The sequence below is a fragment of the Micromys minutus genome (genome assembly GCF_963924665.1).
Source record: "Micromys minutus genome assembly, chromosome: 20".
Classification (NCBI taxonomy): Eukaryota; Metazoa; Chordata; class Mammalia; order Rodentia; family Muridae; genus Micromys; species Micromys minutus.
In genome coordinates, this window is record NC_137955.1 from 52,200,852 (window position 1) to 52,224,993 (window position 24,142).

General features: G+C 48.4%; 1 protein-coding gene across 1 annotated transcript; it reads left to right on the forward strand.

Moving 5' to 3' along the window:
• Positions 1–1,025: 1,025 nt before the first annotated feature.
• On the forward strand, positions 1,026–21,447 carry TERT (telomerase reverse transcriptase; the record flags this gene model as incomplete). The annotated part of the gene is made up of 16 exons (XM_080933521.1): positions 1,026–1,244; positions 1,348–2,674; positions 7,825–8,020; positions 9,057–9,237; positions 9,862–10,041; positions 10,686–10,844; positions 12,383–12,478; positions 12,986–13,071; positions 14,792–14,905; positions 15,117–15,188; positions 16,623–16,811; positions 18,354–18,480; positions 18,932–18,993; positions 20,465–20,593; positions 20,778–20,902; positions 21,344–21,447. The coding sequence occupies 16 exons, from the start codon at positions 1,026–1,028 to the stop codon at positions 21,445–21,447; spliced, it is 3,366 nt and encodes a 1,121-aa protein (XP_080789647.1).
• Positions 21,448–24,142: the final 2,695 nt, after the last annotated feature.

Below are 24,142 nucleotides of genomic sequence, written 5' to 3' on the forward strand. Positions count from 1 at the left end.
CAGAAAGCTGAAGGCACCAAAGGTTATATTTGTTAGCATTTCAGTGTTTGCCAAATTCAGCTACTGTGCAGACCACAGATTCCCTATTTCCCAGAGATGCAAATTTCATCCGCCCCCTCTAGCTATGGCTAGGGGTAGTGTCACCACACACACCACACCAACAACTCCCACCCCCTTCCCACCTCGCGAGTGAAGGTACCATTGCAACCGTCAGACTAAGGAGGCTGCCATCCTAAGGTCGAGGTCGCTGCTTTGGCTGTGTACACTAAAGCGCCCTCACCCAGTGGCCCTGGCCTCATTATGGTTTGCGAGTTGAGATGCTCTGGACCCTGGGGTGAAGGCCGCTGGAACAGTAAGAAAAGCTAATGCAGGGCTTTTCATAGCCCTCTTCCTTCGGTGGTGAGTGTTAACGGAACATATTTGGGATCTGAGCGTATGGTAACACCATAATAAAGTCTTAAGAACTTGTACAGTAGCATTCCGGCTGTAATCTTGAAGCCTGGTTGAGAAGAACTGAGATTGCCACCACTCCACCCAGTCATTGTCTTTGTCGACCACAGCAGGCAGCAGCGGCCAGCTCAGGAACTGTCAGCCTTAGGTCCTTCCGCCTATCCTAACCTTCACTAGGTCAAGCATAGGCTTCTTTGCTTGCCACACCCCAGCCCGTCTAGACCACTTGGGGGCCCCCAGCTCCGGGCGAAAAGGGAAGCCGAGAAGCATTCTGTAGAGGAAAAGAAACCCTACAAGAAACCTCATTACTTTTACACTTCCGGCAACCACTTAATTTGGCTGGGGAACACACCTGGTCAGTAGAGCGGGACCATCAACCGAAAAGTGCTCTTGTTGCGACCCCGCCCCTTCCGCTACCAGGTTTTGTCTGCTAGGATCCCGCCCCTTCCTCCGATCCCAGCTTCATTTCTTTCCCCCGCCGCGGGCTCTCCATGGCCGGGTTTCTAACTATTTTCTAGGCACACGCCTGCATCTTGGTTCCCGCATGTGGGAGACCCATCCCGACCTTGAGCACGATGACCCGCGCTCCTCGTTGCCCCGCGGTGCGCTCTCTGCTGCGCAGCCGGTATCGGGAGGTGTGGCCACTGGCAACCTTTGTGGGGCGCCTGGGACTTGAGGGCAGGCGGCTTGTGCAACCCGGGGACCCGAAGGCCTTCCGCAGGTTGGTTGCCCAGTGCCTAGTGTGCGTGCCCTGGGGCTCACAGCCTCCACCGGCTGACCTTTCCTTCCACCAGGTGGGCCTCCAGGTGGGATCTCCATGGGTCGGGTGCGGAAAGCCTTGAAGACGGGGAACAGCGCTGTCTAGCTCATGTGTCGAGACCATCTTCTCGTTACCAGGTGTCATCCCTGAAAGAGCTGGTCGCCAGGGTTGTGCAGAGACTCTGCGAGCGTGGCGAGAGGAACGTGCTGACTTTTGGCTTTGCCCTGCTTAACGGGGCCAGAGGTGGGCCTCCCATGGCCTTCACTACCAGCGTGCGTAACTACTTGCCCAACTCGGTTACTGAGACCCTGCGTGTCAGTGGTGCATGGATGCTCCTGTTGAGCCGAGTGGGCGATGACCTGCTGGGCTACCTGCTGGTGCACTGTGCGCTCTACCTGCTGGTGCCCCCCAGCTGTGCCTACCAGGTGTGTGGGTCACCTCTGTACCAAATCTGTCCTGCCCACGGGTCGAGTGGACCCTCTGTGTCCGATAGTTATGGGCCCACTCGACCCGTGGGCAGGAATTTCACAAACCTTGGGTCGGAACACCAGATCAAAAACAGTAATCAACAGAAAGCACCAAAACCACTGGCTTTGCCATCACAAGGTACGAAGAGGCATCTGAGTCTCACCGGTACAAGTGTGCCTTCAGCTAAGAAGGCTAGGTGCGAACCTGCCCTGAGAGTGGAGAAGGAATCCCACAGGCAAGTGGTACCAGCCCCGTCAGGCAAAACATGGGTGCCAAGTCCTGCTGAGTCGCCCGAGGTGCCTACAGCAGAGAAAATTTTGTCTTCAAAAGGAAAGGCATCTGACCTAAGTCTCACTGGGTCGGTGTGCTGTAAACATAAGCCCAGCTCCAAAACCCCGATGTCACCACCACCCCAAGTTGCCTTTCAGCTCAGGCCATTTATTGAGGCTAGATGTTTCCTTTACTCCAGGGGAGGTGGCCAAGAGGAACTAAACCCGTCATTTCTACTCAACAACCTTCAGCCTAGCTTGACTGGGGCCAGGAAGCTGGTGGAGGTCATCTTTCTGGGCTCGAGGCCTAGGACATCTGGACCCTTCCGTGGGACAAACCGCCTAGCACGCCGATACTGGCAGATGCGGCCCCTATTCCTTCAGCTGCTTGAGAACCACACAGAGTGCCAATATGTCAGACTCCTCAGGTCGCACTGCAGGTTTCAGACAGGAAACCATCAGGGGGCAGGTGCCTTGAATGCCAGCCCACCGCACCTCATGAATTTACTCAGCCTGCACAGCAACCCCTGGCAGGTATATGGCTTCCTTCGGGCCTGTCTCCGAAAGCTGGTGCCTGCTGGTCTCTGGGGTACCAGGCACAATGAGCGCCGCTTCTTAAAGAACGTAAAGAAGTTCATCTCGTTGGGGAAGTATGACAAGCTATCGCTGCAGGAACTGATGTGGAGGATGAAAGTGGAAGATTGCCACTGGCTCCGCAGCAGCCCAGGTGAGCATGATGAATGCACTGAGGGCCCAGAAAAGGGAAACAATGGGTGGCAGCAACCCAGGTCCCCAGTGGTGTGGTGGCTTTATTCAGTCAACAGTTGGACGAGTTCCAGCTGATAGTGTCTGACCCCAAGCTCCCTCCAGCTCACCTTGCCCTGGGCAGGTTCTCAGTGCTGGGGACTTTGTGGTGAACAAATGAGCAGTCCAGGAGCAGGGTGGATGAGAGTCCTGGCACCTGGTAAGAAGAAAAGAGTCTGGAAACACTAGTGAGAGCTAATGTGAGGGTTCGTTTGCCGAAGAATGACTACCCAGACTAAAGTAGTATGCAGAAGCAAGGAGCATTTTGTTCTGCAGAAATCCAGCATCCGGGGGTGGGGTGGGGGTGGGGAGCGGTCCTCTTATTCCAAGATGGGGAGACAACCAAGTAAGCTCAGGCTAGATTGAAAGCATGTTAGTAGATTCTGGGGTAGGTGGCCTTTTTCTTACTCCATCTCTAGGGGCATTCCATTACTAGGGCATGGGCACTGGAAACTGTTACTGGGGAGGTCTGGAAACTTGTTGACCCATTGTCCTTGCTTCAGGCCAAGTGGCTGGGCAGCTTCTAATGGCAGGATAGTTTCTGACTAGCTACCTAGAGCCTGTTTTTGTTTGTTTTGTTTTTCTAGTAACTTGCCTGGATTTGCCCAGTTCTTAGGCCTAGTCTCACTATCAATTTGAAGGCTGTAAGGAGTCAGCCTGTCTCACTACTCCAGGTTACCCATAATCCCCCTGTGGAATGGTGCCTCACTGATAACAATGTCAGACCAACACAGGAATCCATTGTCCTCATGGGAAGTGAGGCACCTGAGTTTCAAAGGTTCTTCTGGTTGTCCCAGTGTGCATATGTGTGCTTAAGTTATGATGTTGCAGCTGCTCGGTCCACAAAGGGTAGGGTGAACTTAGGAGAAATAAATGAAAAGATTATTTCCTACAGTGAAGATCCCTGTCCCATCTTAGAGATGAGAAGGGACTGGGAAGTGAGCCTGGTGTGTAAAGGGGACTGTTCACCTGTGCCCTCCTTGCCTAGTTTTCTTGGGTCACGACTTGGCCCTTTCCCTTTCAGCCAGCCCCCCTGTTACAACCTGTGCATGCCTGGAAGGGACTAAGCTCCCTATCCTGCTCTCCCCTCTCCCAAACTCCTAAGATATTAACAAGTTATTGAGAAAAGATGATGCAGCCATGTTTATCCACCGTGGATGATCTTGGGAAGCTACGAAGTAAGCCTTTAAAAGTACATGCTTGGCAGAGCATTGTCTTGGACACCTTTAATCCCAGAACTCAGAGGCAGAGGCAGGTGGATCTCTGAGTTCAAGGACAGCCAAGATGGCCAGGGCTCTGCTACCCAGAGAAACACCGTTTCGAAAACAAACAAAACACATGCCTGCCTTGGAGGTGATGGGGCATGCCTTTAATCCTAGCACTCTGGTAGCAGAGGCAGGCAGATCTCTAAGAGTTTGGGACTAACCTAGTCTACAGAGTGAATTCCAGGACAGCCAGGGCTACACTCAGAGACCTTATCTTGAAACAAAACATCCCTAACTCTCCAGCTGCAGCACAGAGCCTGTGTGGCTATTGCAAGTCATCCCACCAGCTGAGCCCTGACTTCTCATTCCTTCAAGTCTCTCTGGCTCCCTTACCCACAGCTGTCAGTGTTGGTTGCCTAGGGTTACTAACCCCCTGGAAGAAAGGAGATACTGAAGCTGGTCAACATCTGTCTCCTCCGACAGGTAGCAGCTCTCCTTATTCTGGACACAGGCTCCTTCCTGCTTAGACTAGACTTTGCCAGATCCTGCCAGTTTACATCCAATTTTATGATTGCCCTTCTAGACTTATTTGAACTTGTCTCTTTCCTGCTCTAAGAACTCCTTTGACCTTCACTTTGTATGTGGAAACTTAAGTGTGCTGTCTGTTAGAGTTTTCTTTAGAATTTTATTCCTGTCTCTTCAGGTTTATTCTGGCTCCCCACCACTACCCCAACGTCATAAGTTGGGTATTTGGCTATGCATTTCCTTCTGTTTACTGCCTTAGCTGCATCTAGTGCTTCTGATGTGGCCATTTTGTTATCAGAATTTTCTGGTTTTTGGAGATGTTATTAGAAGGTGCTACAAACTTGCACCTCTGTACAGGCAGTTTTCCTAAATGTTCACTGTACTTCTGAATCCTGAGAATTTTGTGTCTACTATGTCAAGTATATACAGGAAAAGTCCATATCCCCTCTGGTCATGAAATAGGAAGAGAGCTACCTATGTTTCTCGATGGGCTAATTTCTTCTTATTCTGGTGGTATTTACATGCAGCATTGTTAAGCATGTGCACTAGTTAACAATTTTTTCATTTTATGTTTAAAATTGAGACAAGATCTTACTAGGCAGTGCTATAGCTGACCTGTGATTTGTTTGTAGATGAGGCTGACTGAGATCTGCCCACCCCTGCCCACTGCCACCACATCCAGCTGGAATTTTTATCTTTCTGATTAGAAGATCTTTGATTACCAGAATATAAATTATGTCTACAGTGATTTTTTTTTAACATAAAAGAGGTTTTACTTTTTGGGTTTGTTTGTTTGTTTTGTTTTTTTGAGATAGGTTCTCAATAAATTACTGAGGCTGCCCTCAGACTTACAACCCTCTTTCTTACCAGCTTCTGGCAAAGCTGAGATTAATGGTGTGTAATCCTGCTGAGTTTACCATCAACTCAAACTGACTGAACTGGGCTTGCTTTTGTTGGACCCACGTAGCCCAGCGATTGGGGTGTCTACTCCCACAAAGACACAGAGACTAAGAACAATGCAATAAGCAAGAGATTTAATTGATGAGTTCTGCAAGTGGGACAGAGACAACCCTGAGGTTTCAAAGTACACAATTTTTTATACAGTTCTGAGGGCAGATTTCAGCAACAGCATGGGGTCTTGTTGTCTCATTGGTGGGTTACAGTGACCCTTGGATTAATTGGATGAGGAGGGTTTAGGCTGATGATGATGCATATTTGGGACTTTTCTATGAAACCTTGTGGCTATCAGCCAGTCCTTGTTTTGTTTCTCAGAACTGAGTGTTTTGGAAAAGTCTCAGAGCAGGGGCAACTTACCCTGGCTAAGAGCCTCACAACATTCTTGGATGTTTGGAAAGTCCCAGGGAGGGGGACAACTGCAGCTTGTCCCTAGGTGACCTGACCAAGAGCTATACACTTTGCTGTTTCCCTGTTATGCCTTTTTTTCCCCCTTTAAAATTTGCTTTCAAATTTTTTGCATTCCTGGAATTTAGATGTGTCTTCTCACAGCATGCAGGTGATTTTTTATATTGTCTTGCCAGTTTGACAGTTGTCACTTAGCTGAGAAGCTTAGCTTCTGTCTGTCTGTCTGTCTCTCTAAGAATGTCAGAACACGCTGCCTCTGTTATTTTCAGTTTTCATTAGTTTACAATATGTGCTTTACTTGAATACACACACACATACACACACACACACACACACACACACACACACACACACAAACACACACTCACACCTGCAAACAATTTTCTGTGCTTGGTATCTGCAGAAGCCAGAAGAGAACATCAAGTCTTTCTGAACTGGCATTACAGATGCTTGAGAGCCACCATGTGGATGCTGGGAATCGAGCCCCAGTCCTCTGGAAAAGCAGCCAATGTCTTAACAGCTGAGCCATTTCTTCAGCCAGTTTGCCCTTAGTTCCTACAGTGCCCCTTGTGTCTTGCTATCTGAGTAAAGTACATTACCTTGTTGCACATGTTTTCATTCTGTCTTTACCTTCTAGCAGTAAGAACTTGTATGTACTGCTCTCTGTCAGTGGTCAATTGACATTTGAGCCTTAACGTACCTGGAACTCTGACAGCTTCTCCATTAGCCCCTATCCTTCTCCTGATTTAGGTCTGCCTTCAGCATCCCTGTTCCCAAACTAGAACATCACTCTTGTTTTGCTAAAGTCACTGCTTGTTAGTTTTAACCTTCTACACTGTTTCCTCCATATAATGACCAGTTTTTTAATGATCATTTTATGTGTATGAATGTTTAGCCTGAATGTATGTATGTGCACCATGACCTGTCTGGTGCTAGAGCTGACCAGATTGGAACTAGAGTTCCAGGAGGTTGTGAGCTACCACATGATCCTCTGCAACAGCAGCCAGTGCTCTTAACCACTGAGTTCTCCAACCCTGTTTCCTTCTTTCTTTGTTTATTCTATCTTCTAGTTTATAGTCCTGGGCCTCCCCTTCTCCTTCACAAGTGTCTTTCATATTCATCACTGCTGGCCAACCCACCTTTTCCTGGGTAAAGAGGTCCCTATGGTATCTGGAGATACACAAAGTATATACAGCTGTTATGGTGCTTGGAACTCATAACTTCCATGCATGGAAGTTTTCTACTTCATTCTAGACATTTCTGAACTGCACTAATCAGTGGTTGTGTGTGTGTGTGTGTGTGGTCAGTGACCCAGTAGTATTAGCACCAGCTCCCACTGAGGTTTGCCTGAGGTGTGTGTTAGAAGGTTTGAGGTTGACACCAGGTATCCTCTTTAATCACCTGGAGCCTGCTGAGTCAGCTGGAGTCCATCAGTCTCTGCCTCTGTAGTATTGGAATTACAGGCACATGTCACCACTCCTGGCTTTTAAAACATGGGTTCTGACAATTGAACTCAGTTTTCGAGCCCCTCCAGCAAGCACTTTACCAACTGAGCCTTGTCCCTATCTCCTATCTGAAGACATAATTGTATTTAGAGTTGGTAGAAGCCATGATTTGCTAAGTCTAGCCCGAAAGAATCACTGGATAGTCATAGTGGTGCTAGGTCAGATTCAGAGATTGGTAGTGAATGGCTATTGGGGGATGAAGGATGCCTTAAGAGCATTTCTGTCAGTCAGCATCTCTTCATCTGTAGTCAGTAGTACTGCAGGATCCCCACCACAGACATGGCTTTGTCAGGAACTTTAGTTTACAACCTAAAAAAAGTGTACAAGCAAAGGTTACGTTACTTTATTAATACATTTTATTAGAGCTCAGCATGTCCAGAGCAGCACCCCATGGGCTCATTTGGGACCCATGGCTTCCATGTTGGATACTGTGGGTCTGAGGTGAGTCATGGATGTTGAATATCTACTACTTTCAGGGAAGGACTGTGTCCCTGCTGCAGAGCACCGTCTGAGGGAGAGGATCCTGGCTATGTTCCTGTTCTGGCTGATGGACACATATGTGATACAGCTGCTTAGGTCATTCTTTTACATCACAGAGACCACATTCCAGAAGAACCGCCTCTTCTTCTACCGCAAGAGTGTGTGGAGCAAGCTGCAGAGCATTGGAATCAGGTACCACACAGCCTCTCTGATACCAGTGTCTCCTGTTTACATGCACAGAGGCACTGATGCCCACGGCGTGTGGCACCTGCTTGCCTGGGCATGCACCTTGAGGGTATGGACTCCCTGTAGCCATGGACTGGAGATGCTGCTTTCTTGCTTGTGAAACCATAAGTTGGAGTACCATCTACAGGATCCCTGAAGTAAGAGAACTTTTTTAATCAAACAGGAGCAGATGCATTCCATCTCATGGCTACCCCTGAAAGAAGTGTCTCCTCAGTGGGAAACCATAAGGGTCTCCCCTGAGAAGTGGCAGGGCTCTGGGTGGCTGAGATTCTGTGCTGATTGAGCTGGAGTTTGCTATCTCAGGGAAAGTTACAAAGGCCAAGCTGAGGGAGCAGAGGAGCAACCAGTACCTTGTTAACTTTCTTTGTTTGTTTTTTGTTTTATTTGTTTATTCAAGACAGGGTTTCTTTGTGTGGTCCTGGTTGTCCTGAAACTAGTTCCCTAGACCAGGCTGGTTTCAAATTCACAGAGATCCTCTGCCTCTGCCTCTGCCTCCCAAGTGCTGGGATTAAAGGTGTACTCTGCCACCACCCAGCTCCATGTTAGCCTTCTTGAGGTACAGCCTTGGCTATGTATGGCACATCACCTGCATATTGTGCTTGTGGGGATCCTTAGCAACGAGCACAAGCTTCCTGGGGGGGGGGGGGCGGCAGGGACACGTTTTACTTTCAAACCTTGTCTAAGCCAGAATATCCATAAGAGTTGGCAGATTGCTTCAAAGGGACCCCCACCCCCAAGAATGGAACACCAAAGGTAGACTATGGGACTAGATGTCCCAGGTGCCAACCCAGGCTACGTGTCATGTACCCCATGCAGACAGTTCTGTGGGGTGTCTGGTTGGTGTGGGTTGCTATGGTCGTAGATGTAGCCCCGTAGCATGGTCGGATGTCAAGTGCTCCAAGTTCCCAACCCCCCTGATAGGATGTGTGTCATGAACTCCTTGCTTGCTCATATCATAACCCCACAGTGCTCTCTGCAACAGGAAACACCTTGAGAGAGTTCAGCTACGGGAGCTGTCAAAAGAGGAGCTCAGGCATTATGAGGACACCTGGCTAGCCACGCCTATCTGCAGACTGCGTTTCATCCCCAAGCCCAGCGGTCTCCGGCCCATTGTGAACATGAGTTATAGCATGGGTGCCAGAGCCTTTGGCAAAAAGAAGCAGGTGACTGAACTTGGCCCCTGTACTACTGGTTAAGTCTATACTCTGACTTGTATAAGGGCTCTTGAAGTTCTGCGGGAGGTTAAGTAACTTCTTGTTCCCGAGTCTAAAAATTCAACATGTGAAAAGGTCCTAGAGATGGGGAGATGGTCCCAAGAGCCAGAGAGCTTGAGACACAAGCCCTGGAGATCCCTCTAGGATCCTGCCAGGTAGGGTAGGCACTATATGGCTTCTAGGCTAAGGGGCAAACCAGGGGGCATCTGCCACCCATCCCCATATCTGGATGTCAGTAATAGTTCTGACTCCTACCAGCGCCTGTGTGGTCATTAGTAATGCCTCAGAGGACAATGTGAAGCTATTGATGCCTCAGCTCAGCTTGTGGACCTTTGTGATTGAAGGTGACCCTGAACCTGACTCTAGCCCAGTAGGCATGTTTCTAGAAGGCAGTGGTGGGTGGGTGAGAACAGGTTGAGGCAGGTTGGATTAGGGTCCCAAATACAGTCAGTTGACTTAGTGAGATAGGTCTTCTAAGACTCTGGCTCTGGGCTGAGCTATAGGAGTCTACTCTGAGAAATCAGGGTGGTCAGGTATGCCAGGTCCCTTTCTAAAGTGTTTTCTACTGCTCAGACCCAGCATTTCACCCATCGTCTCAAGACTCTGTTCAGCGTGCTCAACTATGAGCGGACAAAACACCCCAACCTTATGGGGGCTTCTGTACTGGGTTTGAATGACATCTACAGGACCTGGCGGACCTTCGTGCTACGTGTGCGTGCTCTGGACCAGACACCCAGGATGTACTTTGTTAAGGTCATCATTTGGACTCTTGTCTATCACATTTGGACTCTTGTCTATCATGGACTGGGCTCTAGAGACCTCCTTGGAGTAGCCAACACTGGGTGACCCTGTTGCGCCTCAAGCGGGTGATTGGGAGTGTTGGTCTGTGAGTGTTTACAGGCCAAAAATGTTATGGCCTCCAGTTTTCTCAGGATCAGGGGGCCCCCTTTTGGAGGTGTAACTAGCTCCCAGAACAGCGTTGAGCTCTGTATGGGTTCCCTGGATAGTACCTTCCAACTCCTCTGAGCTCTGCTCTGTGGGAGCTCCCTCTGGATGCTGGGTCCTATTCAGAGAAGCAGCCAAGCCTTACTACCTCCAGGGCCTGGATGCTTCAGTATCTGAGTTAGCCAGGGCCTTTGAGGTTCTTCAGGGATAATGTAGGCTCTCCTTTTCCTAGGGTCCTTAATCTGGGGCAATGGGATAGAGAGGGAATACAGAGGGGACTATAGGCCCACTATGCCCCAGGGTTCTTTGTCTGGAACAGGAAATTTCTGGGATGAGAATGTGCAATAGTGAAGTAGAGAAGAGTGGCGTATCCTCCTGCATCCCCCCATTCCCTGCAGGACCCCTGACTCTGGACCCAACCATGCTTAGTGGTCTTCACATGTGTTCTACAGGTAGACGTGTCTGGGGCATTTGATGCCATCCCCCAGGACAAGCTCATGGAGGTTGTTGCCAATATAATCGGGCACTTGGAGAACACATACTGTATCCGCCAGTACGCAGTAGTCCAGAAAGATAGCCAAGGCCAAGACCACAAGTTCTTTAGGAGACAGGTAAGACCATAGTGGATTCTTGTCAGTCCCATGAGCATGTTAGTGGCACCGGCCTGTTCACATCATGGATGTGTGGTATCTGTCAGTGACATGGGTGTGGCTGTGATAGGTCCACATTTGTGGCATGTCCATGGTGGTGTGGGTGTTCACGGTGCCAGTGACCAGTTGTCTGGCCCAGCCTGCCTCAATCTACGGGAACTCCCAACAGAGCTTCCCCTTTCAGGAGATGCCAGCAACTGTCCTCTCCAAATCTCTGGGGCAGCTTAATGATTTATGCATCCATTGACCTCTTCAGTAGGCAGGTGGGGTCTGCAGGTTTAAAGGTGGAAGAGTTTGTACTTAGGCCTGGGAGAGGCACAGTGCTTCTCTCTGAGGCAAACCTTATACATGTGTGACTATGTGTAGTGGCCATGTGCCTCCTGTGGCAAGGGCATCTCCATAATCACTGCACCCAGGAGATTCCTTCCCTGCTTCAACCAGAGCAACCGCCATGCGCCTGTGGAGAGGCTAAAGGACAGCATGGAGGAGTTAGTTTTCTCCATTTACCATGTGGATTCTGGGAATTGAACTAAGTCTTTAGGTTTGGCCCTGAGTGTCTTTACTTGTTGAGCCTTTGATGCACCAGCCCCAGGTAAAACACCTGAAGTTACACATTTCTCTCTAACAGCCCTTAGTAGTGTCATGCCCATTCTGGCTTGTTGCCACTTTGTTATCATCCTGTTCAAAATCTTCATTTGTTTACCATAACTTTAGATAACCTCTTGATTTTATTTAAGACCATGTCACTTAGTTGCCTTGAATATGTCTTGTCTCTCTCTTCTAGGTTAATTCTTGTGCTTTAACTGCTCTGGGTGTCTTTACTCCTGACACTATAACGAACCCACTTGGCACATGAGACTTTTGTTTGTTTTGTGCTGTCACATGCTGATCGTACATAAGCTTCATGATGATAGCTTCGTAAGTGTATACATAATGCATTAAAGTTCAAGGCCGGTGTGTGATTTCAGCCTATGAGAGAATGAGGCAGGATTGTAAGTAGACTGCCATATTCACTCCTCTAGATTGCCCACACCTGGCATGCTCAGGCCTGTTCCCATGCCGTGTCAGTAGATGGTGCTATATTCCTTCTGGTGACAGCCTGTCTTGCAGACACAGGTTTTGGTGGCCACTTTGATGATAAAAGTCAGGCCTCCTTGAGGGTCTGTTGCAGGGGATTAAGGAGCCATCCCCTCCCTACCCGTCATATCTTCCTCCTGGCCACACATTGTCTCTGTGGAGAAAACAGGAAAAAATAATGCATCGCCATTATTGGAAACCACAATTATGGAGCCTCCTGACCTGAGGAAAGCTGACTGTGGTGGAAGCTGCTGTTTCTGTGGCGCCTCCTGCTGGGGTGCTGGAGTCTCTCTTTCCCACACAAGGCTCTGCCATGGAGTGGTCCCCTTGTTGTTCTGTTGTTGGGCTATGCTGTGCTTGTCCCTGTCAGAAAACCATGTGCCCCTCTGGTTTCCCCTCAAGTATTCTCTTCTTTGCTACAGGTCTCCACCCTGTCTGACCTCCAGCCATACATGGGCCAGTTCGTGAAGCATCTGCAGGACTCACATGCACTGAGGGACTCCGTCATCATCGAGCAGGTCCTCGGGCTCCGTATTGATGGTTCATACCTGGAGGGAGCTTTCCACCTTTACTGGGCTGTTTGCTACAATGCAGGGATGTGACCATCATGCTCCTCAGTAGTGGGTTCCGTGAGCAAGGGTTGAAGGACTGCTAGCATTCCTCATGACATAACCAGAACCCTCCATCTTAGGTGGGCATGCTAAGAGTTGTACCCTTTTCACCCTCCTGTCCCCCCTACCCAACCAGTGGCTCCATCAGTGAACTGGTCAAAATATCTTCTTTCTCAGTTTTGACCTCATGACCATAGGGCAGTTCACCTGCTCTTAGAGGACAGGTTAGACTTGATCTGCGGTCCCCATCTTATCTCCTTTGGGGCAGCCGTGCTCACTGAGACTTTTGGAGGATTGTCTTGGCTCGTTGGGGGTACTGTGTGAGCTGTAAGGTTCCAGACCTAGTGGGCATCTGGTGGCAGCCCAGTGCCATATTCAGCATCCTCATGCTAGTCTGTCGATGTGTTTTTCTAGAGCATCTCTATGAATGAGACCAGCAGCAACCTGTTTGGCTTCTTCCTGCACTTCATTCGTCACAGTGTCCTGAAGATTGGTGGCAGGTGGGCACAGGCATGGGGCATGTGGGCAGAGGCAGGACAGGTAGAGGTAGGTAGGTAGAGGCTATCCTGGCTGCTGAGCAGGCTGACTTGGCTACAGCACTTAGAACTCTGAGTGGCTGCCTCCTCCTCATTCCTTCCTCCTTACTCCTCTTCATAGATTTGCTTTGCCCTTCTGCTGGTTCTTGGGCCAGAGAGCTGCTTACCCATGAGGCCTTAGGAGCTCCTGGATAAGCATGGCTCCAGTGGAGTTAATGATTTTAGTGTTCCTTGGCCATTTTATCAAAGTGGCACCTCACCTGTGTAGCTAGGCCTAGGGCACATGGATTGCTGAAGAAAAGAGTACAGTCAGTGCCCATGGCTATGTCCACCCAAGATTACCATGAGTTACAAGCCAGAACAGGCACTTCCCCCACCACTGCAAACAATTTGTCTTTATTACAGAGGCACAGGATGGTTTGATGTACGTAAGCCTATAAACACATACACTGACACAAATGCACCTAAAGATAAAGAATGACATGGTCATCTCAATAGATGCAGTAAAGGCATTTGACAATAGAACTCAAAGGCTCTGTAACTTAACATTTGCAAAATATGGAATGCACTGTAAAATAATTAAGCTTATAACCCATTTTCAAGGGGGGGGGGATCGATAAACAGGTACTCTTTAGAAAGCACTGCTGTGGTGAAGAGAGCCCAGACTGGTTCTGGCCTGGAGCTGCCCGCCAGCCCACAAAGGCCTGTTTTGTGTGTCAGGATCAGATGTGAGGCTGAGTGCTTGAGCATTTGGTTGGACCGTTTTTACCCAAAGTCCCGACCCGGAGTCTAGTAAAACAGTATGTACTTGTCTCCTTTTTTTACTGAGCTGATTGATAGGAACTATGAGTGCCCATATAGAACAGAATTCCAGGGTTATTAGAGATGAAGTCAGGCAGGACAAGGGCTATTATTAAAGCCACAGTGTATTAGGATGTAGTTGGAAATGTTAGATGAACATGCTGGGATGCTATGCACATACAACCAAGTGTCTTTTCATAGCCGTGGGTGCTCCTGAGTCCTGATAGTACTGAGCGCAGATTCATGAGTCTGACCATGGTAGCAGGAAACTCAATCCTCATGTGGTTCAGCCTGGTACCCTTAAAAGTCAGATCCATGTGCACAGTGCCTCAGAGTTTCCTGATGGTTACTCTAGTGAAGAGGATCTGAGTAAATGTGAGAGGAGACTCCCTGGGTGACCTTCTTGTCCTGACCATCTGATGACACCCACCCCTGTCTACACCTGTGTGTCTGCACCTGCATGTATGTCTGGTTCCATTGTGTTCTCTGAGAAGGCATTAACTTCTTTTCACACAGCCGTCACCAAGAATGTTCCTGTTATGAATTGTCCCAGATAAATATTCAGTTCAGGAAACCGATTGCCTGTCGTTCTTGTTTAAAAATTTAGGAGAGCCATGGAGTCAGTGGACAGGGATGTGGTCTGCACCACCCCAGATTGTAGCAAAAGAGTGGGGGATGGAAGAGATAAGGGTGGTACTTAATTTGTTATCTTCTTAGGTCTTAACAACTGACAGTGGTAGATTCTGCTCTTTGTATACGTGGCCTGTAAGCATGTTTACTGAATGGTGTCTGTTTGTTCATGCATACATGGGGAGGGGTGTCAGACACAAGTGTGAAACACACTATGGCTGCTGCTTCTGACTGCAATCATCATCACCACCAGGTGCTATGTGCAATGCCAGGGCATCCCCCAGGGCTCCAGCCTGTCCACCCTGCTCTGCAGTCTGTGTTTCGGAGACATGGAGAACAAGCTGCTTGCCGAGGTGCAGCGGGATGGGTAAATAAATGCTTCCTTTTACTGCTCGCTCGCTCTCGGGGGCCGGGTCACTGAGTGGGTTCCCGGAACCATTTCTGCTAGGACGGTGAAACTGTCATTTGAAGAATCACTTTGTTTTGTCCTTGTGCATTCCTGTACTTAAAGGGTTATTGGTTGGCTCACTTAAAGGTAGATATGTGAAACCTCTTGATGTGTCTTTTTTTTCCCAAAGGTTGCTTTTACGTCTTGTTGATGACTTTCTGTTGGTGACACCTCACTTGGCCCATGCAAAAGCCTTCCTCAGGTAAGGACCATCATGCCTGGGTTTCTGCTGTCAGATCAGGATGTATGTATATATGTACAACATATCTGTATAAGGTACTTAACTGGTTAGTAATTTTGTGTGCCTGAAGCTCATATGGTCACTAAGACCTAGTGGCATCTCTACAGAGTGGCAGAGGCACCTCACCTGTGCAGCCAGGCATGGGACACCTATAGCACCAAGGAAGAGAGTCTGACACCCATGGCTGGTCCAGCTTGGTCTATCCCCTGAGGTGAATTCACAGCAGCGGTCTGGTTCCTATACCATGAATGTGACTACTTGATGCTATCCTTTGCCTGTGCACTCTACATCCTTGTGACTGGTCAGCCCCTGTAGTAAGTCTGTCCCACAGGTGTGCATGGACAACCCCACCTATCATCCCCTCTAGGTTGCCCTGATATTCACCCAGGGAATCCTGACATTTCCCTGACACGGTCTTAGGGCCAAAACTGACTTTTGAAAATTTCCTCAACAACAGTGTCCTCTGTCCCGAGTGGCCACTGCCTATGGGCCATTTAGCTCCTCAGTGCTACAGATGTGGGGGCTTTCAATGGGGATAGCTTACTGACCTTGATAAGCTTGACCTATCAGGCGCTGGATCCTTGTGCTACAAGTATATGTAGTCTGCACAGAGCACTGGAAACACCAGTACCTTGGTGGTGACAACTTCTTGAGACTCAGTTTCACTAACCCCTTTCAGGCTTCTCATCTCTTGTCAATTATCCTAAAAAGAAGCCTACAGACTTCACAGTACCTGAGGGACCCCAATGTATGGCCACTGCTCTTAAGCAAGGCTGCAGTACCTGATCCACAATACCTGATTCTAGTTAGAGCCACAGAAATTAACTTTACAACCAGGTATGTCCAACATCTTGGCCTAACCCACACATACTATAAACACAGCCTAGAATACACACTGTAACCCACTAGTGTGAATATTGTGTAAGAAGAAAAGATCACTCCTGATGCAAAAGCCACACCTCAAGACACCAATGTTTATTTAATAATTCCGAATTCAACTTACTGGGGAGGTCTATCCATAGGCAAGCAGTCTATTTATTGATTAGTATTTGCTGATAGGAGAAGCAGTGCGTATCTGCAAACATCCCAAAGTAGCTATAAGAAAACAGGCTTTGGGGGTAATCGGGAGAGCTTTGCCACATGGATGCTAAGATATGACCCATAAAGTCATGTGAAACTCTCCACTTGTCTGAGGTCTGGCCAGATGGCCATATCACTCCATTGCTTACACAGAAGATGGGAACAAGGCTACAGTCCAGAGCAAGAGTGCCTGGTGTTCCATCAGGGCACCCACAAGCATCTGTTCCCTCTGGTCCCAGAACACCTCTGAGAACGTGTGTGGCACGTGCTGGGTGCCTCCAGGCCCTCATAAGTACCGTTCCTTCTCTTCTTCAGCACCCTGGTCCATGGCATTCCCGAGTACGGCTGCATGATAAACTTGAAGAAGACGATGGTGAACTTCCCTATGGAGACCGATGCCCTGGGTGGTGTGGCTCCACACCAGCTGCCTGCTCACTGCCTGTTTCCCTGGTGTGGCTTACTGCTGGACACTCAGACTTTGGAGGTATTCTGTGACTACTCAGGGTAAGCACACTGAGGAGCCATGAGGTTGTGAGAGCAGATGGTGCTGTGGGTGCCTCTTTCTGTTTCCGACTTCTAGACACAAGTGACCACGAGGCCTGAAGTGATAGAGGCCCAAAGGTGGTTTCCCTCCTTTGTGGAGATGGGCATGGGCAATATGAAAGCATCTTCTACCTTGTCCCAAGTCTCCTGCAGACCATAGAGCCAAGGTGCTCCTCTCTATGAAGAATAAGGAGTTGGGAGGGGACTGGAGCTGGTCTTCGCCTACTTCGGTGTAGACATGATGGATTTGAGATAGGCACAGCTAAAACGAGCTGGACCATTTCTTTTTTTATGAGTGAAAAGTATGGAAATCCTGACATTACAGTAGGAGCCTGACAGCCCACCATGTTGATAGCTGTCTGTTCTGAGCTCAGATCCAAACTCCCCATGTCCATTGTGCTCTTTGGAGGGTCACATTGTAAGGGAAGAGGTGGATGCAGATAAGCCAACTGTATAGTGCCCTCACACGCCTGGGTTCCTCAGCCTCCCTGCCTTTGTATACCGAGTTGGTCCAGTCACTGTGATTCAGCTCTATTTTTTCCTTCCTTCCTTCCTTTCTTTCTTCCTTCCTTCCTTTCTTTCTTCCTTTCTTACTTTCTTTCTTTCTTTTTTCCCCCCAGAGCTGACGACCAAACCCAGGGTTCTACCACTGACCTAAATCCCCAACCCCTCAGCTCAGACATTTTTCCCTCAACCTCTGCCTCCCAGACCCACTTTTGCTGCCCCAGCTCCCAGTTCAGTGCTGAGCACACCAATTTACCTGCTCCTGCCCCTGGTACTCTTCGGTGTCATGGAGTCATGGGCAAATCAATCAAAGAAGTTTCCCCCCTGAGCATACTGCTAGACCCTAAAAACAACATGCCCCTGTAGAAAGCCAGGCAGGCCCTGGATAAGAGCCATTTAGGACCATATGTAGACCATAAGGTCCCTGCTTCCAGAGTCCATGTTAAGAGTGGCTGTGAGCTTAGCCTCTGAGGCTTCGGTGTGGGCACATCAGCTGAGCCAGGTGCAAAGTTTCTGGAGGCCAGCCAGAGTGACTAGAAACATCCTAAAGGGAAAGAAAGCATAGTTATAGGAATTGCTTCTCCCCAAACCACAGCTCACACGTCCCATCATCTCTCATCCCAAGGTGACCAAGATGCATCCTGCAGTCTGCAGGTTGTTGGGCACCTGAACACCACTGTAGGCACTCCCTTACTATTTACTGTCACCAAGATCTGGCTGAAGATAATCTGTTCCAGTCAGAGCCCTGTGCTGGGAAGTTGCTCTGTCAGGCTGCAGCTACTTAAAAGAAGTTCACTGCATCTGGTTGGATTTGGTTGTCTGGGGCTTCTGGTGGTACTGTAAGCAAGTACCAAGAGCTGTAATGGGTTCCATGTGAAGGTTCTACCCCATCTAAGCCTCCAGTGTGTGGCAGAGAGAGACAAGAGGAGGAAGGACACTGGTGCTGGTCTCTCAAGAGGAGCTAGTGTGGGAATCACACAGGATACCTTTGTGCTGCAGTTACGCCCAGACCTCAATTAAGAGGAGCCTCACCTTCCAGTGTGTCTTCAAGGCTGGGAAGAAAATGCGGAACAAGCTCTTGTCAGTCTTGCGGTTGAAGTGTCACAGTCTGTTTCTAGACTTGCAGGTAAGCAAACAGGCAGCCACCTCTTATGAGGTCTTAGTATAAGTCCTGTTCTGTGTATGGGGGCATGTTTATGGACATGCACATGTGTGTACATGCATAAGCATGTTTGTGAGGCGCAGGAAGGTGGATGTATGCCAAGGACCCCTGAGCATTCACCCTGCTCATCTCCATCACTTTCCAATACTGACATCTGCTCCCACACAGAGAGAGGTTTCTTGGATCCTGACCTTGGCTTTGGACTCTTAGGCATGGCTACTGAGGTCTCTGTCCAGGAGAGGCCACCGTGGTGGGCTTTGGCCTTAGCTCTCTCCTGCTTCCTCCCTACAGGGGCCTGTTTCTATTTTCTGGGTTTTCCCCATAAGTGGCTTTCTTATCCTATCCGACGATAACACAGAAAGTATTCGTGATCTCAGGAACGTTGCTGATGGTTCTCTTTCTCTTGGGACTCCAGGTGAACAGCCTCCAGACAGTCTGCATCAATATATACAAGATCTTCCTGCTTCAGGCCTACAGGTGAGTCGGGGGGCTGTACAACCACTAGAGGGAGGCACAGTCGAGAAATGCGAGCCATGCTGTCTGCTGGGGCTCTCTAGCTCAAGGCAGAGCTGCTATTTGCTCCCCCTGATTGGGTAACATGCTAAAATATGGTCAGGAAAAAAACAGCATTTATTCGAGTCTCCACACAACCCCAGATTTGTGAGATAAGAACCCCTTCTGGTCTCCCTGTGCTGTGAGCACATGTAACATTATGTGCTGACTAGAGCCTGTGGTCTTGAGACAGGAGAGGATGTTGGTATAGGAGTCCCCCAAGAAAGCACTTCACAAGGAATAGGATGGGAAGGGGGAAGCAGGGGGATTCAAAGCCCCAGAAAGCAGAGAAGCCAGTCTCGAGCTAGAAGACATGACAAGCACCCAGCTGAAGCAGCCTAGCCATCCTGGTGCATTCTTGTCCTTAGTTGTCTGCATCTTAAACCAAGTGCATCAGGCCAGACCAATGTCATTCATCCATTCTTCAGCCACTACTCTACATGACCATAGGCACACAGCAGAGGCCCTTCCTTCTGAGGCTTTCTGTAGGGATGGGATTGGTTTTTCCCATGACTCATGAAGAGAGAGCTATAGCAGAGGGCACTGTTCTGCTGGGAGTCGGCAGATGGTCACACCAACCACAGGTCAGATTTATGCCACCATGGATCTGGCCGCCTCTTAAGTAACCTCCCTGGTTGCGGGGGCTGGGTGTGGGGAAGAGCTTGTGCTATAGAAAATACAATCTCAGCATCAGGCAGTCTACCCCGGTGTGATAATAATGTAACAGGTGCACGGGGCGCCTGGGAAGGGACTAGGCAGTCAGTGTACAGGAACAAAGACAGAACAAAACAAAAAATGGTGTGACCGGTTCCTAGCACATGCCGCTCTGCTCTTCCTCCAGCTCTCTCTGACCCAGGCGGTCCTCGAGCCATTTCAGCATGGCACCTCCCTGGTGCCACGCAGCACCCACTCACAGTTACCTTGGCGGGTTGTTACCGCGCCGTTCCCACACATCCCAGTTCTGTGGCAGGCTTGTTGCATCCCACCACTGTACCTTCTCTTAAAACAGTAACCTCTGATCCAACTGATAGGATATAATTTGCCCATCTAGACATCTAGATTGTATATACCAATCCCTTATAAAATACCCATAGCAACCTGTATCTATGCGCAAAGAAAAATCTTTACATCTGCTGCCATGCTGCTCCCAGCTCCTCCTCCTCACTCTGGCCCCTCCCTCTCTAAAATTTTGTTCCCACCCATCCTTCCTTCTTGTCCAATGACAGGCCTCGTTTTATCTTGCCCCTGCCTTCCTGCATAAAGACATCATCTTACAGTGGCTTGAATAACTCTCTATATATAATTCACATGTATGCACAGATAAGAGCTTGCACTTGTACACATGCATGTGAACACTTACCAGGTGCTCTTCCCCACCACCGTGACTCCCACCCAGGTTCCATGCATGTGTGATTCAGCTTCCCTTTGGCCAGAATGTTAGGAAGAACCTCGTATTCTTTCTGGGCATCATCTCCAACCTAGCATCCTGTTGCTACGCCATCCTGAAGGTCAAGAATCCAGGTGCGTAGATGGCAGAGAGCCAGTGGGACTCTCCCTGCACTCACCCAGGAGCTAATGTAACCAGCCATCATTCCTGGGCCTCAGCTGTAGCATATGGGGGTTGTTGAGAGCTCCTTGGAGGCCATGAGGGTCTGTGGCCAGCTGGGTTCATCAGCCTCTTATCTGATTCCCCCAGGAATGAGACAAAGGGCCCAGGGTGCCTCAGGCTCCTTTCCTCCTGAAGCCGCACATTGGCTCTGCTACCGAGCCTTCCTGTTCAAGCTGGCTACTCACTCTGTCATCTACAAGTGTCTCCTTGGACCTCTTAGGACAGGTGAGCTCCCCCCTTCCCCTCAAACAGTGAGTGCCTAGGTGAACCCAAAGGTAGACTGTGGATGTCGTACCCATCTGCTGGGGAGGGGCCCACTCACAGCTTCCTTCTTCCTGCTCCCTCTGTTCTGACTCTGCCTCTTATTTCAGGAGAGACACCTTTCACTCAGGAACCTTCTGATCCCTTCCTAGTCCCTTCACACCTCTGCTTGGCTGCTTCCTAAATGCGGTGGATGGTGGGTGGTCCTCTGGTTCTTGTTTTGCTCCTGTTTCTGGATTGTCAATCTTGAGGTCCTTGTGTGCCCAGAGTGGTAGTGGTGGTGATGTGTTCCTGGGTGGGACTCCTGCTTATGCCTGGCCTACACATGGTCAGGACTTGACCCAGGCAGGCTGAGGAACTACCTCACCCCTTTGGAATGAAAGTTGAGTACATCTTCTGTTGCAGCCCAAAAACAGCTGTGCCGGAAGCTCCCAGAGGCGACAATGACCATCCTTAAGGCTGCAGCTGACCCAACCCTAAGCACAGACTTTCAGACCATTTTGGACTAACCTTTTCCCCTTCAGCTGGATGAACATAGGCATTGTAGCCTCAGCACTCCTCGATCCATGTCACGAGAATGAAGCTAGGTTGTCCTGCAAACCCTCTGTGCCTTGGGCAGTAGTATGAGAATTTGTCTCAGTGCCTTGTTTTCTGTAGTGGACTTGATGTCTTTCCTGATATGCTATGGGAAGCAAATCCCACCCTTTGAGTGTCAGGGAGACACTAGTGCCAGCACTAAGAAGAGTGCATGGAGTACACATGGGCACTGGGACAGTGGACAGATGTGAGATTCCTGGGCCCTGGAGTCCTCACACCTAACCATGGAGCCTTTCCCAGTATATCAGAGTGTCTCAGAGATGACACAGGACATTGAGCCAGTGACCTAAATCACAGCCTGAATATACTCTGAATTCAGGCGACTGACTGCCTTAGCTACTTTTCTACTGCTGTAATAAAACACCAAGACAACTTATAAAAGCAGGATTTTTCTACTGGAGCAGTAGCTGAGAGTTTAAATTTCGATCCACAAGCACAAGACAGACAGACAGACAGAGATCTGTGAATAGTGGAAATCTTTTTTTTTAACTTTAATTTTCAGTGGTAGTCTGACAAATAGATAGGAAAGGTGGAGGTTGAAACCCAATAGGTTACAGTGAAATCCACAGGGAATAGCCCATGAGTTCTCTAAAGCTAAGATTCCTTAGCAGCATTTGATAGTAACCATGGTGAGTATCTACTGAGATCACTGTGAGATAAAATAGGGTGAAGGGGGTGGGGGTTGTATTTAACTGGAAAGTCTCAGGTATATGAAGATTAAATTGTAGAATTATTGTCTGCCATACTAATTCAAACTACCACTCAAAAATACTTCTATTTATATGTTAGATGATTTCTCCTCTGTAGATTTTCCTGAAGCTGTTCATATTTTAATGTTAATTCCACTTCCCCAAGAAGGGACCCCCAGTCCCGAGGTGGCTCCTTCTGAACCTTCCCATTCTAATTAGTAAAATAAAGGAGAGCCAGGGTAAGGGAGGTGGAGAGAAAGAGGCTGGATGGAAGAGAAGTTCCAAGATGAACCTCCGTAAGGATGAGCTAGATCCAGGTGAGCTTAATTGGCATTAAATAGCTATGAACATTTAAGGGTTTTATAGGTCTAATAATATCTCTTACAGAAGGGCAGTTTTTTTTGTTTTTTTTTTTTTTTTTTTTTTTTGTCTATTTGATATAATCTCATTGTGTAGAGGGTTTGTGGATTGAGAATTGAATACATACACTCACCTGGATCACCTGCCTCTGCCTCCCCAGATCTGGGATTAAAGATGTACACCATTTCCCAGCCTGCTTCCTCAATTACTAACCATTGATTCCACATTATTCACCCTTCATCACAAAGCCCTATTCAAACTGCCAGCCCAGAGATAACATCCAAATGAGACAAAATAAAATATAGTAAGATAAGACAAAAACCATCACATGAAGGCTGTGCCAGGCAACCCAACAAAAGGAAAAGAGCCCCATGAATAGGCAAGTTCTATAATGTCTCTTTCTGATGCCTGAATAATACTCCATTGTATAAATTTACCAAAAAAATAAATAAATAAATTTGCCAGTTTATCCGTATAATGAACATGGTTGGACAAGTGCTATTGTGATAAGATGAAGCATCCTTTGGATATATGACCAACAGTGGTTCAAGTGAGTCATTGCCAACTTCCTGATGAACTGCCATATTGATTTCCACAGTCTTTGAAATCTCAAAGACTTCTCCCAGTGGCGCAGCTCCTCCAATGAGGTCACACCTTCTGATTCGGTTCCACCAACTGGGAATCAAACATTCAAATCTATGAGCCAATGTGGGCCATTCTCATTCATACTACCACATTCCATTCCCTGGCCCACATAGACTTGTAGCCAGATCATAATGTAAAATCCATTCAGGCAAACTGAAAAGTCCCCATAGTTATTTACTGTCTCAAAACTGTTTGTCTAAGGTCCCTGCTGGGTGGTAGTGGCATACAGCATTAGTCCCAGCACTTGGGAGGCAGAGGCAAGTATATCCTGAGTTTGAGTTCAGATTAATCCAGACAACCAAGGCTATATACAGAAAAACTCTTACCTGAGGTTGGGGGAACCCAAAGTTTCTTCTGAGACTCAAGACAATCTCTTAATAGTAACCCCCTATAAAATCAAAAAGCAAAGTGTATATATACTTCCAGCATACAATGGCACAGAATATACTTTACTGTTTCAAAAATATAAGAAAGGGGGCTCACGGAGGAACTATTGAACCAAAGCAAAACCAAAGCCCATCAGGGCAAATTACAAATTTCATATCTCTGTGCCCACTGTCAAAAGGCTTATCAGATATCTCTCCATACCCCACTCCTTCCAGCTTTGTCAGTTGCAACACACTTCTTTCCCTTAGGCTGGTTTCATATGCTGGCTGCAGCTCTCCTTGGCAGGTGTCCCGTGGCTTTGGCATTTCCAACATCTTAGGGTCTCCCATGCATGCAATTCAGACTTTACCTTCACAGCTTTATGTGATATGTTCTCCAGGTCTCCATGAAGAGACTCCCCTGGCCACACCTGGCCTCAGCTGCTTTCCTTAATCACAGAAGATGATCCGACAACTCCTCTTGACCTATATTTTCCTTGACAAAGCAGTAACACTGTACTGATGCTGTCGAGTTCTTCTGCTTGGTT